The sequence below is a fragment of the Rhinolophus sinicus genome, chromosome 3 (assembly GCF_057876585.1).
Source record: "Rhinolophus sinicus isolate RSI-liver-muscle chromosome 3, RSI-T2T, whole genome shotgun sequence".
In the NCBI taxonomy this organism is placed as follows: domain Eukaryota; kingdom Metazoa; phylum Chordata; class Mammalia; order Chiroptera; family Rhinolophidae; genus Rhinolophus; species Rhinolophus sinicus.
In genome coordinates this window covers 48840095-48858578 of record NC_142503.1, presented here as the reverse complement: position 1 = coordinate 48858578, position 18484 = coordinate 48840095, and the positions used below count along the sequence as shown (strand labels likewise).

At 38.8% G+C, this 18484-nt stretch overlaps 1 protein-coding gene across 1 annotated transcript in view; it reads right to left on the bottom strand.

Annotated features, from left to right (window-relative positions):
* The window catches only part of IQGAP2 (IQ motif containing GTPase activating protein 2), a 268669-nt gene that overhangs the window by 220501 nt on the left and 29684 nt on the right, over window positions 1-18484 (bottom strand). Inside the window, exon 2 of the mRNA XM_019728145.3 lies at window positions 4033-4132. Coding sequence (XP_019583704.3) covers window positions 4033-4132 — 100 coding nt within the window. The remainder of the gene's footprint in view (window positions 1-4032; window positions 4133-18484) is intronic.

Here is an 18484-nt window from a genome sequence, read left to right as displayed (position 1 = left end):
TCTTCCTTTCCAATCTGTGTACCTTTTATTTTTCTTGTCTTAGTGTATTAGCTAGAACCTCCAGTACAATGTTGAGATGGAATGGTGACAGGGGACATCTTTGCCTTGTACCTGATCTAAGTGGGAAAGTTTTGAGCTTCTCACCATTAAGTCAGGTATCAGCTGTAGAACTTTTGTTGATAGTTTTTCTCAAGTTGAGGATGTTCCTTCTATTCCTAGTTTACTATGAATTTTTGTCACCAATAGGTGTTGGACTCTATCAAATGCTTTTATTGCACCTATTGATATAGTCATGTGATTTTTATTATTTAGTCTGTTGATGTGATGGATCACATTAATTGATTTTCAAATGTTAAACTAGCTTGCATACTTGGGATAAATTCCACTTGGTTGTGATTTAATCTTTTTATACATTATTGGATTTGATTTGTTAATGTCATTTTTTTATAGCTGAACATTTTATTGTATGAATATACCACACTTTTTTTTCCATTCATCAGAAGATAGGCATTTGAATTGTTTCCACTTTTTGCTCTTATGAATAAAAGCTTCAATGAACTTTTGTGTGCAGGTTTTTGTATGGACATAGGTTTCCAATTGTCTTGGGTATATACTTGGTGATGGAATTGCTGGATCATATGGTAATTCTGTACTCAAGTTTTTGAGGAGCTGCCAGACTGTTTTACAATGTAGCTGCACCATTTTATAATCCAACCAGCAATGTATAAGAATTCCAATTTTTGTACATCTATGCAAACAGTCTTTATCATAACCATCCTAGTATGAAGTGGTATCTCAGTAAGGTTTTAACTTGCATTTCCCCAATGACTGATGTTAAGCATCGTGTCCTGTTCTTACTGTTCATTTGTACATCTTATTTGGAGAAATGTCTATTCAGAACTTTTGACCATTTTAAAATTAGGCTATTTACTTTTTATGCTGAGTTGTAAGAGTCTTTATATATTCTGGATACAAGTCTCTATTAGATATATGATTTGCAAATATTTTCTCCCATACTATGAAATGCCTTTTCACTTTCTTGATGGTATTCATTGAATCAAAAAAAAGTTTAATTTTTATGATGTCTAATTTATCTATTTCTCTCTTTTGTTAGTTCTTTTGATGCCAAGTCTCAGAAACCATTGCCTAACTCAAGGTCACAAATATTTGCTCCTATGTTTTCTTCTAAGAAATTTATATTTATAGCTGTAGTTCTCACATTTACAGTGATCCATTTTAAGATAATTTCTGTATATGGCATGAGGTAGGAATGCAAATACATTTTTATGCATGTGTATATACAGTTGCGTCAGCACCATTTGTTGAAAAGACATTTTTCCCCACTGAATTATCCTGAACGATTAATTTTTGAGTTAAACTTAGCTTGCATTCCTGAAATAAATCCCACTCAGTGGAGTATAATCCTTTTCGTATGTTACTGGACTCGGTTTGCTAGAGTTTGGTTGAGGATTTTTGTATCTATACGGGATATTGATCTACAGTTTTCTTGAGGTGTCTTTGTCTGGTTTTGGTATTATAGTAATACTGGTCTCAATAGAATGAGTTGGAAAGTGTGCCTCCTCTTATTTTTTTTGGAACAGTGGCAACTTTTTTGATTACTAACTCAATCTTTTTACTTGTTGTAAGTCTATTTAGGTTTTTTATTTCTGCTTGAGTCAGTTTTGGTAGTTTGTGTCTTCCTAGGAATGTGTTCATTTTATCTAGGTTTTCTAATTTGTTGGCAAATAATTGTTCATAGTATTTCCTCATCATGCTTTTTATTTCTATAATGTTAGTAGTGATATCCCCTTTGGATGAAGAATGTTTTAAATGGCCTGATATTAATTTCAGAATCTTGAAATTAACAAAACCAAAGTTAAAGACATACTGGACTACTACAATTCAAAATTTGTAATACAACGTAGAAACCCTTCTAGGTCTCACTTCTGGGAAGAAAGAAAAGAGGCACAACAAAGAACCAACACATTTCTAGTTAAAACGCACCTAAGTCAGTTAATTGAAATAAGAAACAAGAAACAGTTCCTGGCTAAACTTACACACTGTAAGTACATCATTTAGTACAAACTCAATATTCTAAGCTAACTATACACGCATGCATACACTGTAATAAACCCAGTATGACAAATTACAAAGGCACTGACATTGTTTCTGTATACTATGCTTTCTAAAATCATAGCATACATATTAATATATCTATTAATAGCCACACAATTTTTCATATTCCATGACCAAAACCCATCTTTCCTGTGAGTCACAAAAAGTGTTCATATCTTAATAAAGAATTCATAAATACATATAACGTCAAATCTCTCCTTGTAAAACAAATTGCTGTCATCTTAGAGGAAAAACTGTATATGTTATAGTCTTTTCTTTCACTGAAACTATTCCTAAGGACATTTTCTTCAAAAAACCTGGGCTACTTGTTACCTTGACTTTTCTAAAACAAAATGCCAGAATTTTGAAAACACTAAAGAAGACGGCAAGCGTTCAAGCTTTATTGGTACCACTTTGATACATTCATGAGTAAACCAAGCTTACGTTATCACCATCCTCCTGACTGGCACTGTAGTTTACAGAATACTTACACCTTAGTGATTTTAGCTGATTTTTAGGGGAAAAAAATCCAGGAAGTAAGTAGGGCAGGTGATGATAACATCTGTATCATCCCGTTACACAGAAGACAAAACTGAAGTTCCCATAGAGTAACCTGCCCAAGGTCACGCAGCACATAAGTGGTAGAGCTGGGATCAGGAAATGCAGTCTGCTGACTCCCAATCACACATCTTCTCTGTGTGACACTGTTCCCCACTTACAAACAACAGGATGCAAAAACTTAGAATGCAAAGTGTGTGTCAGAAATTTCCACTCTTACACTTTTTCATTGAAAGCATGTTGATGTTGAATGTCGATGAATCACTCTCCTTGTCTAACTCTTTTTGCCACAACTTGACTAAAAGCATGTTTTTAATAATCTTAGACTGATAGTGAGTCTTCAGTGACCTACAACCTGACTGTAGACTTCATAGACATGTTAAGTAACTTCTAAAACTTAATCGCTAGAGCTTAGAGTTACAAGACTGCTAAAATACGAAACAACCCTGGGAAATGCCCTTTTAAGCAATTTTGAGGCCAAATTAGCACATGTGTCACTGAATGTTCTACACAACATTGATTAAAAACCTCATTCTGCTAGCTCTGTAGACAGCTATTTATTAGTGATCAGAGATAATTACCATCAACGACCATTAACTAAATGTTTATTTTTTCTATAGATAAAAGAGCTGGAACATATCATCTGCCTGTGGAACAACACTGTTGCTCCATCACAGCACAAAGCACTAATTAGAACCTCACTCATGCATATGGCTGCTGCAGTAGTCAACCAGCAAAGGACAAAGTTCTTTGCATTCCTCTGACACAGAAGCCTGAGTGCAAAAACCTTCTTTATCTTCACTTTCTCTTTGGAGGAACCCAACATTTACTTACAATCTAAAAGGTCTAAGAGTCAATGTGACTTTAGAGACAATATATCCTAAGTGGTCACACACCCATCGGTTAAAAGGGAGATTGCTGTCATAAACCTATCCTCTAGCTTAGTGACCAATGGACTTCAGTCCAAAATGCTGTTGTCCTACTGGGCATTTACAATCATTGCTGTGGGGGTGGGGGAAAGATCTTAGGAAGCTTGAGGGGAAAAGGAAGTTGATTTACGTCTCTGCTTCTCCTTCACATCCAAGCCAGTGAGATGAGAAATTTTAAAGAATCCGCAATTTGCCCTAAGATTTCCTGGGAGGCTCTGAGGAAGAAAGAGGAACGGTTGCCTCCCGAGTGCCTTGATGTTGGTTGTAGTAGCAACTTTTTCTCAAGTCTGTCTGATCATTTACAAAAAACAGGGGGATCTTCTCCCATTACCCTGCTACCAACAAGACTGCCAATGACTTATTAAAAACACACCGTCCCAAAGCTTATCTCCAAGAGAAGCTATGCAAATAGACTAAATCTGGATCTCACCTTTTGGCTTCCTCTAGGTGGCACAAATATTCATAAGCGATGTTCTGCCGCCGCCTCTCATCCATCTCCTCTGCAGAGAGCCTTTCATCATCCACAATCGCTAGAAATAGAGAATAAGATCATGTTACTTGTAAGGGCAGTGTTCATCAAATAAAGACCTAATGCAATCAACTAGAAAAAACTCACATACAGTTCAACATTGAACACTGAGACACAGGGGTACTGAAGCACCAAGCATAGAGATTTGCCTTTGAATTTTATAATATTACATTATTTCTAGCAAAAAAAAAAGCTAAAGTATGGGTTGAAATTACTAAAGAATAGAATGAGAATAGCAATCAGATTTCATAAACATGATGCCAAATGAGTTAGACAGCCTCAAATCAATTACAGCATGGTCTATTCGCAACCACTTTCCTTAACAAGCTTATGGAATTGGTCCAGCAGCTCAGTTTGGACCATCCTGGAAATTCTTGGTTGAACAAAGAATCTACAAGGACCTGTGTTTTCCCACTCCTAAAGAAAATTAAGGCTTCTCATCTAACCCAAATCCTGTTCTACAGATGCCAAAGCCTCTAAAATTTCTCCCTCACTCATTTCTTGGCCTTTATGAGACTAATCTTCCTAATCAACACGTTTCCAAAAGAAAAAAGCAGTAGAGAGAGCAAGTGAATAGAATTTTCAAGTCCACACTCCAACACAAGCCCAGTTTATAAACATCCATGCTGCAACTTTGCTTTTCTGTAGAGAACACACCCTCCCATTTCCTGCCTGCACTTCCTTAGGCCACAGTCTCAACAGCACCCAACAGCAATCAACTGTCGCATCAGCTAACTCTCAGCTGTCTATTTACATGACAACATTTTCTCATAAGAAGAACCCATTTTCTGTCTTCAATCCTGAACTTTAACTCTGATGGCTGTAAAATGAATTCGGTTTCTAGTTTATTAGATTACTCAATTAATGAAGACAATATATGTGTATAGCAGAGACATGGTCGCATGGGGAGGAATGTCGGTGTTTGCTTTCTTGTTCCCCAGCTGCTAGCTCCACTCACTCATTTTCATAAACGGGACCCTTGGTCCCCTGCAGAAGAGATAAGGATGTGCAGGTCACCCCTCCATCCCTAAGGAAGACCAATTCCATGCCCTACTGATGAGAAGTCCAAAGTATCATATTGGTAGTCAAAAGGAATTAAGATCAAAACTCCTACTGGAGCAAGTACAATGCTCAACACTTAAGATCTAAAAATAATACCAAATCCTCCAAGAACTCAAAAGAAAGGGGAAATCAACTTTACATCAATATAAAATATGGCAGAATACTGTAGTATATAAATGTGTACTAGACGCTTATTTATTGAGCACTTACTTTGTCTCAAGGCCTCAGACAAAGTGTTGTCTATGCAGCTTCTCATTTAAGTCTCATGATTCTATGAGACATGTAATCCCACGTTACAGCTGAGCAAACAGGCTGAGAGGTCATTGCCCAGTGAAGAGCAAAAACATTAGGGCTAGAAATATTCGGATCGGATGGAGAAAACAAGAACAGTACAAGTAAGTAAGAACTTTGGAAAAAGCCTCTGCTCGCGAATGGGGAGGAAAAGGAACCAGCAGGAGAGAGAGGTGAGATATGGAAGAGTACCAGCACAGGCTGGTATATAACAAAAGCAGGGCCAACAGAGCAGGATTTCCACACATATCACCATCCTTCTTCCCATCCCTCCTTCCTACCACTTCCATTTTCCATTCCTTAAAACAGGCAGACCTCATTCCAGACCAATGATACCAATAGGAATCAAAAAAGATTTGTATTTGTCAAACGCATCTTCTTTTTCTTAATAAACTGGATCTGATTTAATTTTAGAAGAGAGCTCTCGGGTTAAGGAAAAGTACGAAAGCTCTCAAGCAACCCTCCTCTGCCTTTCCACTGTAAGATTCCAGGACTTCAACATCTCTCCCCTGGACCAAGTAACCTCCCAGCCACACACCCTCCGCTACCCATTCTCCTCAAGGCCACCAGAAGCATCTCTCTATGTAGGACTATGTAGTCCTACTGATGCTATTCTCCTTCTCAACACCTTCAGTGGGTCCCCCTTTCCTACAGAGCAAAATTGTAGAACACATTCTCTCCCCTCCCCTACACGAAGTTACATTTTAGCCTCCCCCTCCAGGCAGTGCCATGTTCCATGGACACACCACAACCTTTTGGGTTCCAGTGTATCTGCTCTCCACCTTCTTTCTGCCTGGGAAGCCACCTTCTGTGTGTGACATCTTTGACGTCTTCTCAGGCAAAATTCTGTGGATGTACAAGTCAGCATCCATCTACTCTCCTCAGCACTTTGGTTCATGTTTATTACATCACTCATCACAGAAGTCCCCACTGTAACTTGGCCATGTCTCCCGCTCCAAAGTGGGGATTCCTTAGAGGAAAGGAGGACTTTTTGATTCATCTTTTCATCTCCCTCACGTATATCATGGTTCCTTGCACATAGACAGCACTCAAATATTTACTGAAAAATTACATTCCAGAGAATCCTTGCTAAGTGAGTTAACCATCACCCCATAATGAGTATACTTTGCAAATTATGATTTTCTCATCCTGGGTTTTCTCAGAAGCTACGTGGCATGCCCACATATCATCACCTAATCCTCCATCTCCACTGTTCCTAAGAGTTAATCCCCAGGACACCTCATGACTTCCAAGACTTCCAACTTCTCATTTAAATGTCAGTCTAAAGTCTGTCTCCCATTTTAAACAGACATTTTCATTTTATAGTATCTCTGACACATCAGAATTTGGAAACAACACAAAACTCTTAGTGGGAGTCCACGTGCTCAGTCTACCTCCCCAACATTAAATGTGAGCAAGAGGAGGCACTCTCCCTGCCACCTGCCTTCTTGGCTGCTGCTTCCTTCCAGCCTCAACTGACCCATCTGGGAGGAGGCAGAAGCCCCAGCAGCATGTGCTCTCTAAGCCTCTGCCCCTCAACTGCAATATTCCATCAGCCATACAAGATTCTACCAGCCCAGGAGAGAGCTGAGGGGGCCCTCAGAGTCTGATACCACCCTGTCCAACCAGAAGATTCGATTTAATGTTTGAATTAAAACACCCACAAAGCTTTAAATCGCAATTACAACACACTAGCCACAGCTGATGGGATTTCACTCAAGGGCTGCTTCCTTCCCGAAGTCTTCCCTGATTTTTCCTGCTCAAAATACCCTCTCTCCTGCTACCTCCTATATTGCCTTATTTAATAAATAGTTAGCTCCTAGGAGACATATTTGTGTTCTCCTGTGTCCAGCACAGGCTACATGCTCCATAAAAACATCTGATGAACAAATAATCTCTTACTAGGAATGACTAATAAAAGGCCTCTAAAAATATCTACGTGGGTAAGTTTTATTTGCCTATTTACACTGAATATAATAAGGGTGTGGTCACTGATATTGATGGAGCACATATAGTACCATTCTACTGACTTCACTCAACTAATGTTCAACTCATAGACTCTGTGGGCCAGGCATGAGTGCTAGCACCACGGAGAGGGCAGTGAACCAACCAACCAACCAACCAACCAACCAACCAACCAAACAAACAAACAAACAAACCCATTTGCCCTCATGGGGCTTCCTTTTACATACCCCTTCCTTCCCTTCTGACCTGGTCCCTTGGACCACATACCTGGCCCACTGCCCTCCAAACCATACATACTTCAAGCTAACCTTCCTTCATTCGTGACCTATTGTCAAATTGGAGGCCAACATTACGAATTTGAGAAAGTCTTAATCACAGCAAAAGCAGATCCTTCTGGGCCATAGAGGTTGCCTGCAAATATTTTTGCATTACTCAACAGTTACTAAGTAACAACTTCAGATAAGAGCCACTGGCATGGGTTATAACCCTGCCATTTAAAGAGCCATCACAGAGCTGATAAAAGAATTCACTTACACATGACCTTACTGTCTATAAAGCACTTTTCCATGTTATTGTGTGGTTCTCATAATCACTCTGAGAGATAGACATTATCTCCTTCTTACGAATGACGACACCCTGGTTGTGCAAGTGAAAGGGGATCCGCCTGTGGGGATTCGCTGTGTCGACAGCAGAGCCAGGGCTGGATCGGAGGTCCTTCAGCACTGCAGCCCCTGCTCTTTGCCCGGTGCCACGCTGCTGCCAAATCTGAGGGCACTCGTCACGGCCAAACCCAATGGCAGGTCATTTACATGCCTTCAGAACTGCTTTTATTTTAGAGTAACTTGATTAGCTGCAATTTCCTCTAAAGTTCACCTTTATTGGCTGCTTTGAACCCTAAGAAATATGAGGACATTGTGAAGAACACAACTTCCTGAAGTATTAGCAACTCACAAAATGCCATTTGTCACGTTGGCGAACATTGGCTAAAAGATGATAGTTTAAAGCAGTAACATTCTATGGAAATCACAAATATAGGGATTATGCAGAGGTTTAAGGAGCAGAATGTGAGTTGGAAGGTACTGAAATAGAACTATAAGTTCAAGATGGAAGGAACATGAAGGAGTCCATTTCCCAAAGAACACACACAAAGTCCAGTGCAAAAATAGTCCAAGACCTACTTCATTCATTAAGGAGCTGGCATGGTCACTTGTCAATTTCAGCTACTCTACTGATTCCCTTCACACACAGAAACACGAAGGCCACCATACCCTTTGTATTAAAATTCATTTGTTCGTTCAACGAATATTTGAGTGGCTGCTTTGTGCTACTCTATTCAAGGGATTGGACACAAAGTGACAAGTAGGACACACAAGGTCCCTCATGAACTTTTTATTATAAACAATTGAAAGTTTGGCATAATTATGATGCTTAGGTAGGTGAGGCTATACTAAAAGGAGGGTCGCAAGAATCACAAAAAACCAGGGTTGGGAATCTTTGTTTCATAAAACAGAATTATTTAAGGCATATCCCTATAAGGAAAAGCAGATTAGGAATATAATATGAATCATCAATTCATGGAAATATGTCACAAATTAGCATTTTATGTACACATGGTTATTTTGTGGGACTCTAAATTTCTGTAAAAACATGAATATTCTTTCATATGTAATTCAATTCAAACATGTATTGACTGTACCATTTTTTAAGAGTTGGGACCAGCTTTCACCTGGAAGAGAATATCTAAATGCTATCTCCCCACTCTCAGAACTTAAAGGACAATTACCAGAGATACATACCCCAGGAAGGCACTAGAAGGAAGATAATAGATTCCAAGACCCTAAAACTGGGGCAGGGGACAGGGTTGGGATATAAAGATGAGAGAACCCAAGTCCAATATTTTCAGTAAGTAACACTTAGTAAACTTGACCCGTGATATATTCTGGCTTCACATCAGCCTCCCTAAGCATTTCACAGCTACTTAATCTTAAGCTTTAAAAGATCACATGATCAAACTTCCCCAAACTGAATTTTCTTTTGAAAAATACTCAAACCTAAAGTTGCAGTTGTTAGCAACCTGACACATTTTCACAGGCATTGTAAAGAATCTGAAACAGTAAGAGATTGCTCCTCCACGTGTTAAAAACATGGGAGGTTTCATCCAGTCACCAAAATTATGAGACACTCAGTGCAGGGGCTCACGTCTCATCCATCTCTATACCTTTAGTACGTGCCAGATAAACAGTAGATGCTCAGTACAGGCTGCTGAATGGTGTGGTCAGCGTAGTGCTTGAAAGACAGAGATGCTGGGTCCTTCACACGTTTAGTCCTACCAAGTCCAATGCCCTGATGGCCACACAGCCATACCATCCAGATCCAAAGGCAAGGTGAACTTTATTTAAACAGCCTGTCCTCCACACCTTTCCTGGAACCTCTCCCCCACCACACATTTCTAAGAACTCTCCAGAGTTATAAAGCAACACACAACTTCAGAGGAGATTCAGCTTAGAACTGGCTGTAAGGGACTGTGGCTATTTCCTTTAGACAAAGTTCAGCACGAGAAGGAGAATTTCCTAGGTGGGGAAAGCAGGTAACCGACTGAAACGACATAGTTTCCTAACAAGAGTTAGCGTCCCTGATTGGCTAACCAATCTTATTTTTCCACTGAATTCACTAAACCTCAGAATAATTAAGAAGTTTTTTTGTCATAATTATTCAGGAAAATGCGGAAATACTTCAGGTTTTGTGAAAACAGTTCATCCTTTTCTGCAAATATCCTTTAAATGTATATGGCATTATGATCTACCTATAAAAGAGAGTTCTATCCCACTTTCAGACAAAAAGATCCCAAACTCCCCTCACCCCGCCAAGAATGTGATGATACTTGAGCACCTAAAATGCCATCTGTTTCTACTAAGCCTGGTAGAAAATTCAGGACACCTTTTCAGAACAGGATCTCATTGCTAAATCAAATTTAAACTGCAAATTTAAACAAGAATATCTAATACATATTATGTGAAAAATATATAGAATAAATATATATCTAAATATTTTCTGGAAATTCAAAGCAAACCATAAGATGTAAAGGCCCATATATAGAAGTGGACGAGCCTGCACACTGGAATAGGAGGGAGGGGTCTATGCAGCACTTTGTTTAATTTAGGAGAAGAATTAAAGGCAATGATTCCTAGATTTGGGATTTCTTAGACAATTACAATTTCAGAAAACATTTCAGGGATAAAATTCATCTCTTTTGTCATCAAGTAGGCATAGGAAAATTCCATTTGGTCACTACGCACACCAGACGGACACTTCAGTAAGGAAGAATGGAGTATCAAGTTTCCAAGGCCAGTTTTAAAAATTTAACTCCAACAGTTAAAATACAGAAGGTAATTGTAAAACCTTTAGTTTGGATGAGCTTCTACTATTTTTAAAAGAAGGGAAAGGAATTCAACTCATCTCTATGTGGGTATGACCTTGTGCTTAAGATGGTCAGCGCAAAATGCTTCCACTTATTTAGAACGAGTGTTTTTAAAAATGATTCTCCCTGTTCTCTATAGCAAATATTTTAAGGACACAGATGTTTACCTAAACTTTAATACCCCATGGAATGATGATCCTTTACAACTGTTAAACAGACTTAGCAGGTCTGTTTAAACGACGGTCTCTTGGGCGGTTCTCAAGGAGTCGCAAGGCACTGCTAACACTGTCCATATCTTCTCTAAAAGTACCCCAGACAACCCAGAATATCAGGGGATATTTCTACAAAGCTGAGAGCCATTAAAGACAATAGAATAGTTGAGTGTTGGCCTAATTTTTTCTTGACTACTAGGAGGAAAAAAAATCCCAATAAATCATAAATAGTTCAAAGTTAAGTGCAAGAAAACAAAATAACATCTTGGTTATGTGTAGGCCTTTTTTAAATGTATGTTTCATGCACTTATGTCACATTTCTCTAATCAATGTAAACTACTTGTATGCATGAAACATAGCAGACAGAAGGGATTTACACTGAAGCACTTACTATATGCCAGATATTTTATATGTATTATCTCTTCCTCCTTGCAACCTCTTTAAGATAGGAATTTGAGTCTCCACTTTTCTGATGGGAAACAATCTCAGAATTTAGCTAATTCAGGTTTAGGTACCGTATTTTGCCATGTATAATGAGCTCAAGTGTATAATGGTATACATATAATGCATACCCACGTTTTTGACCCGAACTTTCAGGGGAATATAAAATCTTTTGTTTTAATTTTTAATTGAGATTTTTATTTGTTTACATTTAGGTACTTGTTTTTTGTATTATAAAGGAATTTTAGCATTTATTTTTTTAACATATTATAGTACAAGAAAGTTTAAGTAACACATAATTACAAAACACAAGAACAGATACAAGATACAAGAAGTTTTACGTACCGGTAACAAATTTATGATATTTATGCATCATAGAAGGCCAAGAACTGTTCGCCATTCCAAGTTCCTCAAAAGTTCAACAAAACCGATTATCGTATTCCAGGGTATTATTTTGCATACGGATATCGTTATTGATCTCTAGAGTTACACTTTTAACTCATAAGCCTGAATAAAAGAACTAAAAACATTTATATAGATACGGAATTAGTACTGCACATACATCCTTATTTTTCCCTCACAAATTTGGGCCAAAAAAGTGTGCATTACATACAGCAAAATATAGCAATTCTAAGATCTCAAGAGAGTTAAATGGCAGAGTGGGGACTAGAAACAACTCTGATTTCAAGGTTCTGATATTTCTACTCTACCGAAGTCCCCTCGCCCACACTGGATGTAAATGTTTGATGACCATCCCAGCAGCCATCAGGTTCTTCTGAGGGTGCCATTACTGATATCTCACTAATCAGCAGATAGATTTGTGACTTTATTTTACCTGCTGGAAACCATATAGATTAATGTTACTCTTTTGAGGAAGTATAGAAAGTAAAATTATAGGCTTATTTCTCAGAGACACAGAAATCTTAAATGTAGTCCAACAAAGGAAAAAATATTATATTTATAAAATTCAGTATTGCTGAGTTAGACTATATCAGGAACACAAGGATTGTAACTGACCAAAATAAAAAACTATATGATGCTACTTACATGGTACATCATAAGCAAAGTCATATGATCAATAAATGCTGAGAACATATTTGAGAAAATTAACATTTTTTTTATCTGAGGTACTCTCCTCTTTCCCCCTGCCAAAGGTAAATTTCTGCCTAAACTGACAAATATACCTGATAAAAAAGGGGGTTTGGCTGAATGGAAGGAGCACTGGCTTTGGGGTTAAATGTGCCTGTTAATAATGTCACAGTCAAGGATGAATTAATTAGACACTCCATTTCCTCATTTATAAAATGGGAATAACGCTACCTACTCCAGGAAGCTATTGTATGAGTTTCTTTCAAAACCATATATATATATATTTAAGTTATTTAATAGTTATATTATGATACAGTCAATTATTAAGTTATAAAATATAAAATTTATAAAGGGTGGTCAGATTGGTTCGTTGGTTGGAGCATGAGCTCTTAGCAACAGGGTTGCCGGTTCGATTCCAACATGGGTCAGTGAGCTGCACCCTGCACAACTAGATTGAAGACAACAAGCTGCCGCTGAGCTTCTAGAGGGATGGCTGGATGGCTCAGTTGGGATGGCTCAGTTGGTTAGAGCGTGAGTTCTCAACAATAAGGTTGCCGGTTCAATTCCCACATGGGATGGTGGGCTGCGCCCCCTGCAACTAAGATTGGAAATGGAGACTGGACTTGGAGCTGGGCTGCACCCTCCACAATTAGATTGGGGGACAATGACTTGGAGCTGATGGGCCCTGGAAGAATACACTGTTCCCCAATAAAAAAAAAAAATAGAATTTAAAAAATAGATATATAATAAACAGAAAATCAGCTAATATTCATTATACTCGATTTTAGTGGCTTTAGCACCTATTTCCCATATAACCTATAAACTGAATGTGTTTCAAGTTAAATAAATTTTAAAAAAGCACAGCTTTAATTCCACAAACATATACATATATTGATTATATATATATATATATATATATATATATATTTAATTATAATGATTATATAAGGTTATGTTATTATATGCAGTGTAATTGGGGGGAGGGGAATCTAAAAGGAAATACCAAAATGTTAAAGCATTTATTTGTTTCCAAAAGGAGGGCTCTGGAGTTTTTCCCTCAACTTTTTTGATTTTTACACATTTTCCAAATACTCTATACCATGGAATATGTAGGAAGAAAAGATTAAATTTGTTTTGATGTTCAGTTACAGAAAAATATTTTATTTTATTTTTCTGTAACGGAACATTTATATATATATATATATATATATATTAGAGAGAGAGAGAGAGAGAGAGAGAGAGAGAGAGAGAGAGAGAGGAATAAGCCTTAATGCCATGTCCATTGCAAAATGCCTTTCATGCACTTAATTGATCCAGCTGAACTTCTAAGAAAAGGATCACAGTCATTCAAGATTTATGATGACTATTTAGTCAGTTTTACTGTGTAAAAAGAAAAAAATCAGAGAAGTTCAAAGACAGCAAAGAGGAAGAAGATTAATGCCATGATGTGTTAGAAGGCCTCAACGGCATACATAGCTTGCGTGTGATATGCTAATGAAAGAAAACAGGTAGGGGAAGACTTAAGTGGAATAAATGCAAGGAACCTAAACTGGAAAAAGAACAGAAAGTCTCAACAAGCTTATGTGACATGAAACCTTACAAGTCTGAATTAGAGAGAAGAAAGGAAAACACGGTGACGCTTTGCAAGGGCAGACTTTGGCAACAGAATGAACAGGATGAAGAAGAGCATGGTACGGGGGAAGAAAAAGGAAGCCAGCGAATAGCAGCCAACTCATTTTGTGATTTCAGATGGTGGAGGTGGAAACTGCACATGGCTCCGCACCAGAAAGTCACCCCAATATGCCAATTTCCATAAAGACAAGTTTGCATAAAAAGAAGAAAAAACATGGAACATCCCACTATTCTAGAAATATACTAAGGAGCTGACTTTAAATCTAAACTTATATTTAGAAGAGAAGTTTAACTAATATAATAGATTCCATTAGAAGGCTCTGAGGCAGAACAGAAGGATACTATTAATGCAAGCATATGCTGTTTGTTAGTGAGTGTGAATTTACACATGATTCAGGACAGTCAATTTTTAAAATATGCCAAAAACTCAGCTTTCCAATGGATCATGCTATGCAAATGGAGATATGCTGACAATACAGTTGTGGATCAAGAATACATTTCAACTTGATTTTGGAGTAAAGCAGTTTAGGCTAGTTCTCAGGAGCAAAAAAGCTTCTCTGGTTTTAAGCAGGGCAGGCATCAGCTCACACGTTGAGGGTTTGCGCGAGTCGGGACTTGTGAGCAATCATAAAACACTACACATGGTGCCAACATCAAACAGCAGGACTCAAACCAAATATGCCAGACTCTTCAGTTTCATAGAAGTCATATACATTTATAAAGTGCTACCATATACATTTTCTTATGACTATAAGAGCCCCCATCAGACAGATGGACAAGTATTATTACTGCCACTTGACTAGGACTAAAATGGGGTAGGTGCTTTGCTCAAGGTCCCAGAACTGCGCGTAGATTATAGGGCTGGTTTGTATTTAAAACCAACTCTTGGCTTTTGTTTAGTTTTACTGAACTTTTGTAGATACCCTATTATATTAGAGCAAACATATTTTTATTCCTTTATGTCAATGGTACAGGGAGCAGTAGGAGGAAGTGGAATGGCTGATGTGGGATGGGAGTTGAGTTGGCAAGAGTGGGTGAGGCTAAGATCAAGTCTGCAGACTGAAGAGAATATACACAATCCATGATGTTGTAAACTGCTTGGAAAGTGTCTGAATTACCCTGGGAATAGCTCTCTTGTGGAAAAGAATTTACCCCACTTGGGCTGAAAACATTTTGGTTTTGGCTTGTTGTGTGTGTGTTGTTCTAACATGCAGTGCCACTGCTCTTAGAAAGGACAAAGTCCCAAGTTTAGAAAAATGGATGTTCTTAAACACACTGAAAGAAACCAAGGTTTTCAGATATTGTAATTCTTTAGTCCCACGCTCAAACTTTATACAACAGCAAGGACAGCAACCACCTTAAACACAATTCATGTTCTTCTGCTTCAGATTTATATTAGTAATTGATCTCCTTCAGGCATTTCTTTTCTGGCTGGGGATTAGCCGATGGTACTGTATGTAAATCCCCTTGCAGCACATGTCTACTGCAGATCAGAGGAGATAGCCAAAGTGTGCATCAGCCGCTGGTTCCTTAGAGGATTTGAATACAATTTCAGAATTGAGTCATTGTTTCTACTCCAGCCATGAGAGCCCTGCTAGCATTTGTGCAACAGAAGTGTACACGATTATGAAGCCAAGTGAGGAAGGAAATTTATTCTTATTATTGGTCCACTAGGTGCAAAATGTTGGCAGAGAATTATGGAGATGAAGAGTCGTAAAATTCCTTCCAAGTGCCTTATAATTAAAACCAATAAATACAACAACAGCATGTGTTTCTTTTGTTATGTGGCAACGCTTTAACTAATGGCTAGTTATAGAGGAGGTCAGGGATAGAGAGAATGGATGAGGTGGAGTGGGAGAAAGCACTCTGTGCCAAAAATAGTTTACAATCTAACGGAACACACATTTAACATTGGAGAAAAGTTAGGAAGCCGGTTTGGAAAAAAGGACAAATTAATTATAGAACAAAGAACAGAAAAGTCAAGGGGAAGAAGAAAGATTATTCTATGATGGGATTAATCAGAGCCAGTCTTCTAGATTAAAAGAGTTTAAAGTGGGGTTTGAAGGAGGGGAGAAAAAGTTGAGAGATAAAAATGAGGAAACTGAACACCTAGTTCAAGATACATTTTTATGCTTTGTCTTCTGTCTCATTCCTCAGCCCTCAGTCTCCACTCCTTCCATCCTGACCCTTCCAAAGGTCGCTAAACTTCTTGAGGAAAGGAATGGAGAAACTTCCCAGGACATTTCACAGCTGTTTCTAAGCAGTGCAGTTGGAAGGAGGATAGGACATTTGATGGCAATGAGAAGACCAGACGATGATAGCTCATAGTCAAGAAGTTCATTCTACTGATAACAGCTCTTTCAACGAAGTTAACCTGGCATCAAATAACACACATAATTGCAGTAGAACCCTGAAGAGGCCATTGGACATCAGTTGTTAAATCAGTGACATGAATTACTGTACTAACTATTAATCTAAGTACTGAGACCAAGATCTTCATTTTGCCAGTTCACCAGAATTCAGAGTCAACAAGGATTTGCTTTCCTGTGGAACATGTTCAGAGTTGTATCCATGGGAAGTGGGGCTATAGATTAAAGAAAGCACTAGATCTGCTCTTCAAAGTCCTTGATTCCCCAGTCCCTCTCCTAGTGCTCTATCCTCTGCCATCTAATGCCTCCACTTGTCAGGGAGCCTGGAGCAGCATAACAAATGGTTTCTGTCCTCAGAGGTGGATTCCTTTGGAAAGGTCTTGGGCCACTCCAAACCCTCCCCTAACCCAGCCTTCTCTCCCTCTTAATATCATGTCAGGAGGAAATCAGGGGGAACTGGGGGCAGATGAAGGGCAGAGGGAAGAGGTCCAGAAAGAAATGAAAGAAGGCTGTAAAGTACAGCATGTAGAAGCCTTGCTTACATGAACGAGTTAGGAGAGGGGCCAGTAGAAGGGCTGGTGAGGCTTTGTCTCCTTAACACCCCGGAATTCCACGGCCATAGCCAGCTCCAGCCTCCGAGTATCTACATCACAGTTTTCCCAGCATGGTATGACTACACGGAACCCACAACAATCCTCACATACTGGTACTGTTCCCATTTTACAGATATGGAAACTTGGGACAGCGACATCATTTGCCCAGGGTCACAGTGGACACGTGGAACATGTGGTCTTGCAGGAGTCCAGCCCCTAACCCACACACAGCCTTCAGGAGATGCAAACCAGCTTTTCGGAGACTTCCCTTGACCTCCACTCACCTCTGGGCTTCCCAAACTGTGCATCAGTGAGCTTTTCCGTAGAAAAATAACCCTACATGCAAAAGAGAGTAAACACATGGGAAGAACTGGGGTGACGAGAAGTATCTAAGAGCATAGCTCAATACCCAATAAGCATGAAATGTCTAATTTCTGTGTCATACTTAAAAAAAAAAAAAATCACCTATTTTGCATTCTACTCCACAAGTGATCTGTGGCCCCGTATTTAAAATATAAGGAGTTCCTACTCCCAAACTTAGTAAAATTGGCTTTCCAAGCACATGAGCCATGTGTATCCCACGGGCTGCACAGGCCACACACCACTAGCGCCGGGTTTATCAGTGCAGAGGTCTCAGGGAGCAAAAGCGGCTTCCTCTGTAACCAGGACCGACCCAGCTTAGCTTACACTTGGCTGCACAGGGGCAGGCAGCTTAGAGAACCAGCTGGAAGGTGCCATTCTGGGAAGCCTCACTGGAGACACTCGACCCACTTATTCCAGCAGCCCTCGACAGTCTGGCCATGCCCCTCATCACCAATCTGTTGGATAATATTGAGCAAACCCACTCTCTACGCACTCCAGCACATAAACCAGAAAGCTCTTTGGTTCTAAGTAGGTTCTTTGCATAACTTATTTGTTATGAATGCAGTGGGAGTACTGGAAGGGGGGAGGTAGAGGGGGCACAAAACACAAAATAAGGGTTTAGGTACAAGTTTTGCTGGTAAACATTTTAACCAGTTATCTGATTAACCAGATTTCCTAAATCTTCTCTAGTCAAAATATTTAACTCATGCCACTCTTCTCTTTAAAAAGACTCAGGCAACGACTTAACAGACACTCAATATTAAACTACTGGTTGTTAAATAAATTCCAATATTTTACATGTAAAATGCTATTATAAAAAAGAAAACAAGTATCCGTGAGGGTGTAGAAAAATTGGAAACCATGTGCATATCTGGTTTGTAAATGTAAATGGTGCAACCCTATGAAAAATATGATGAT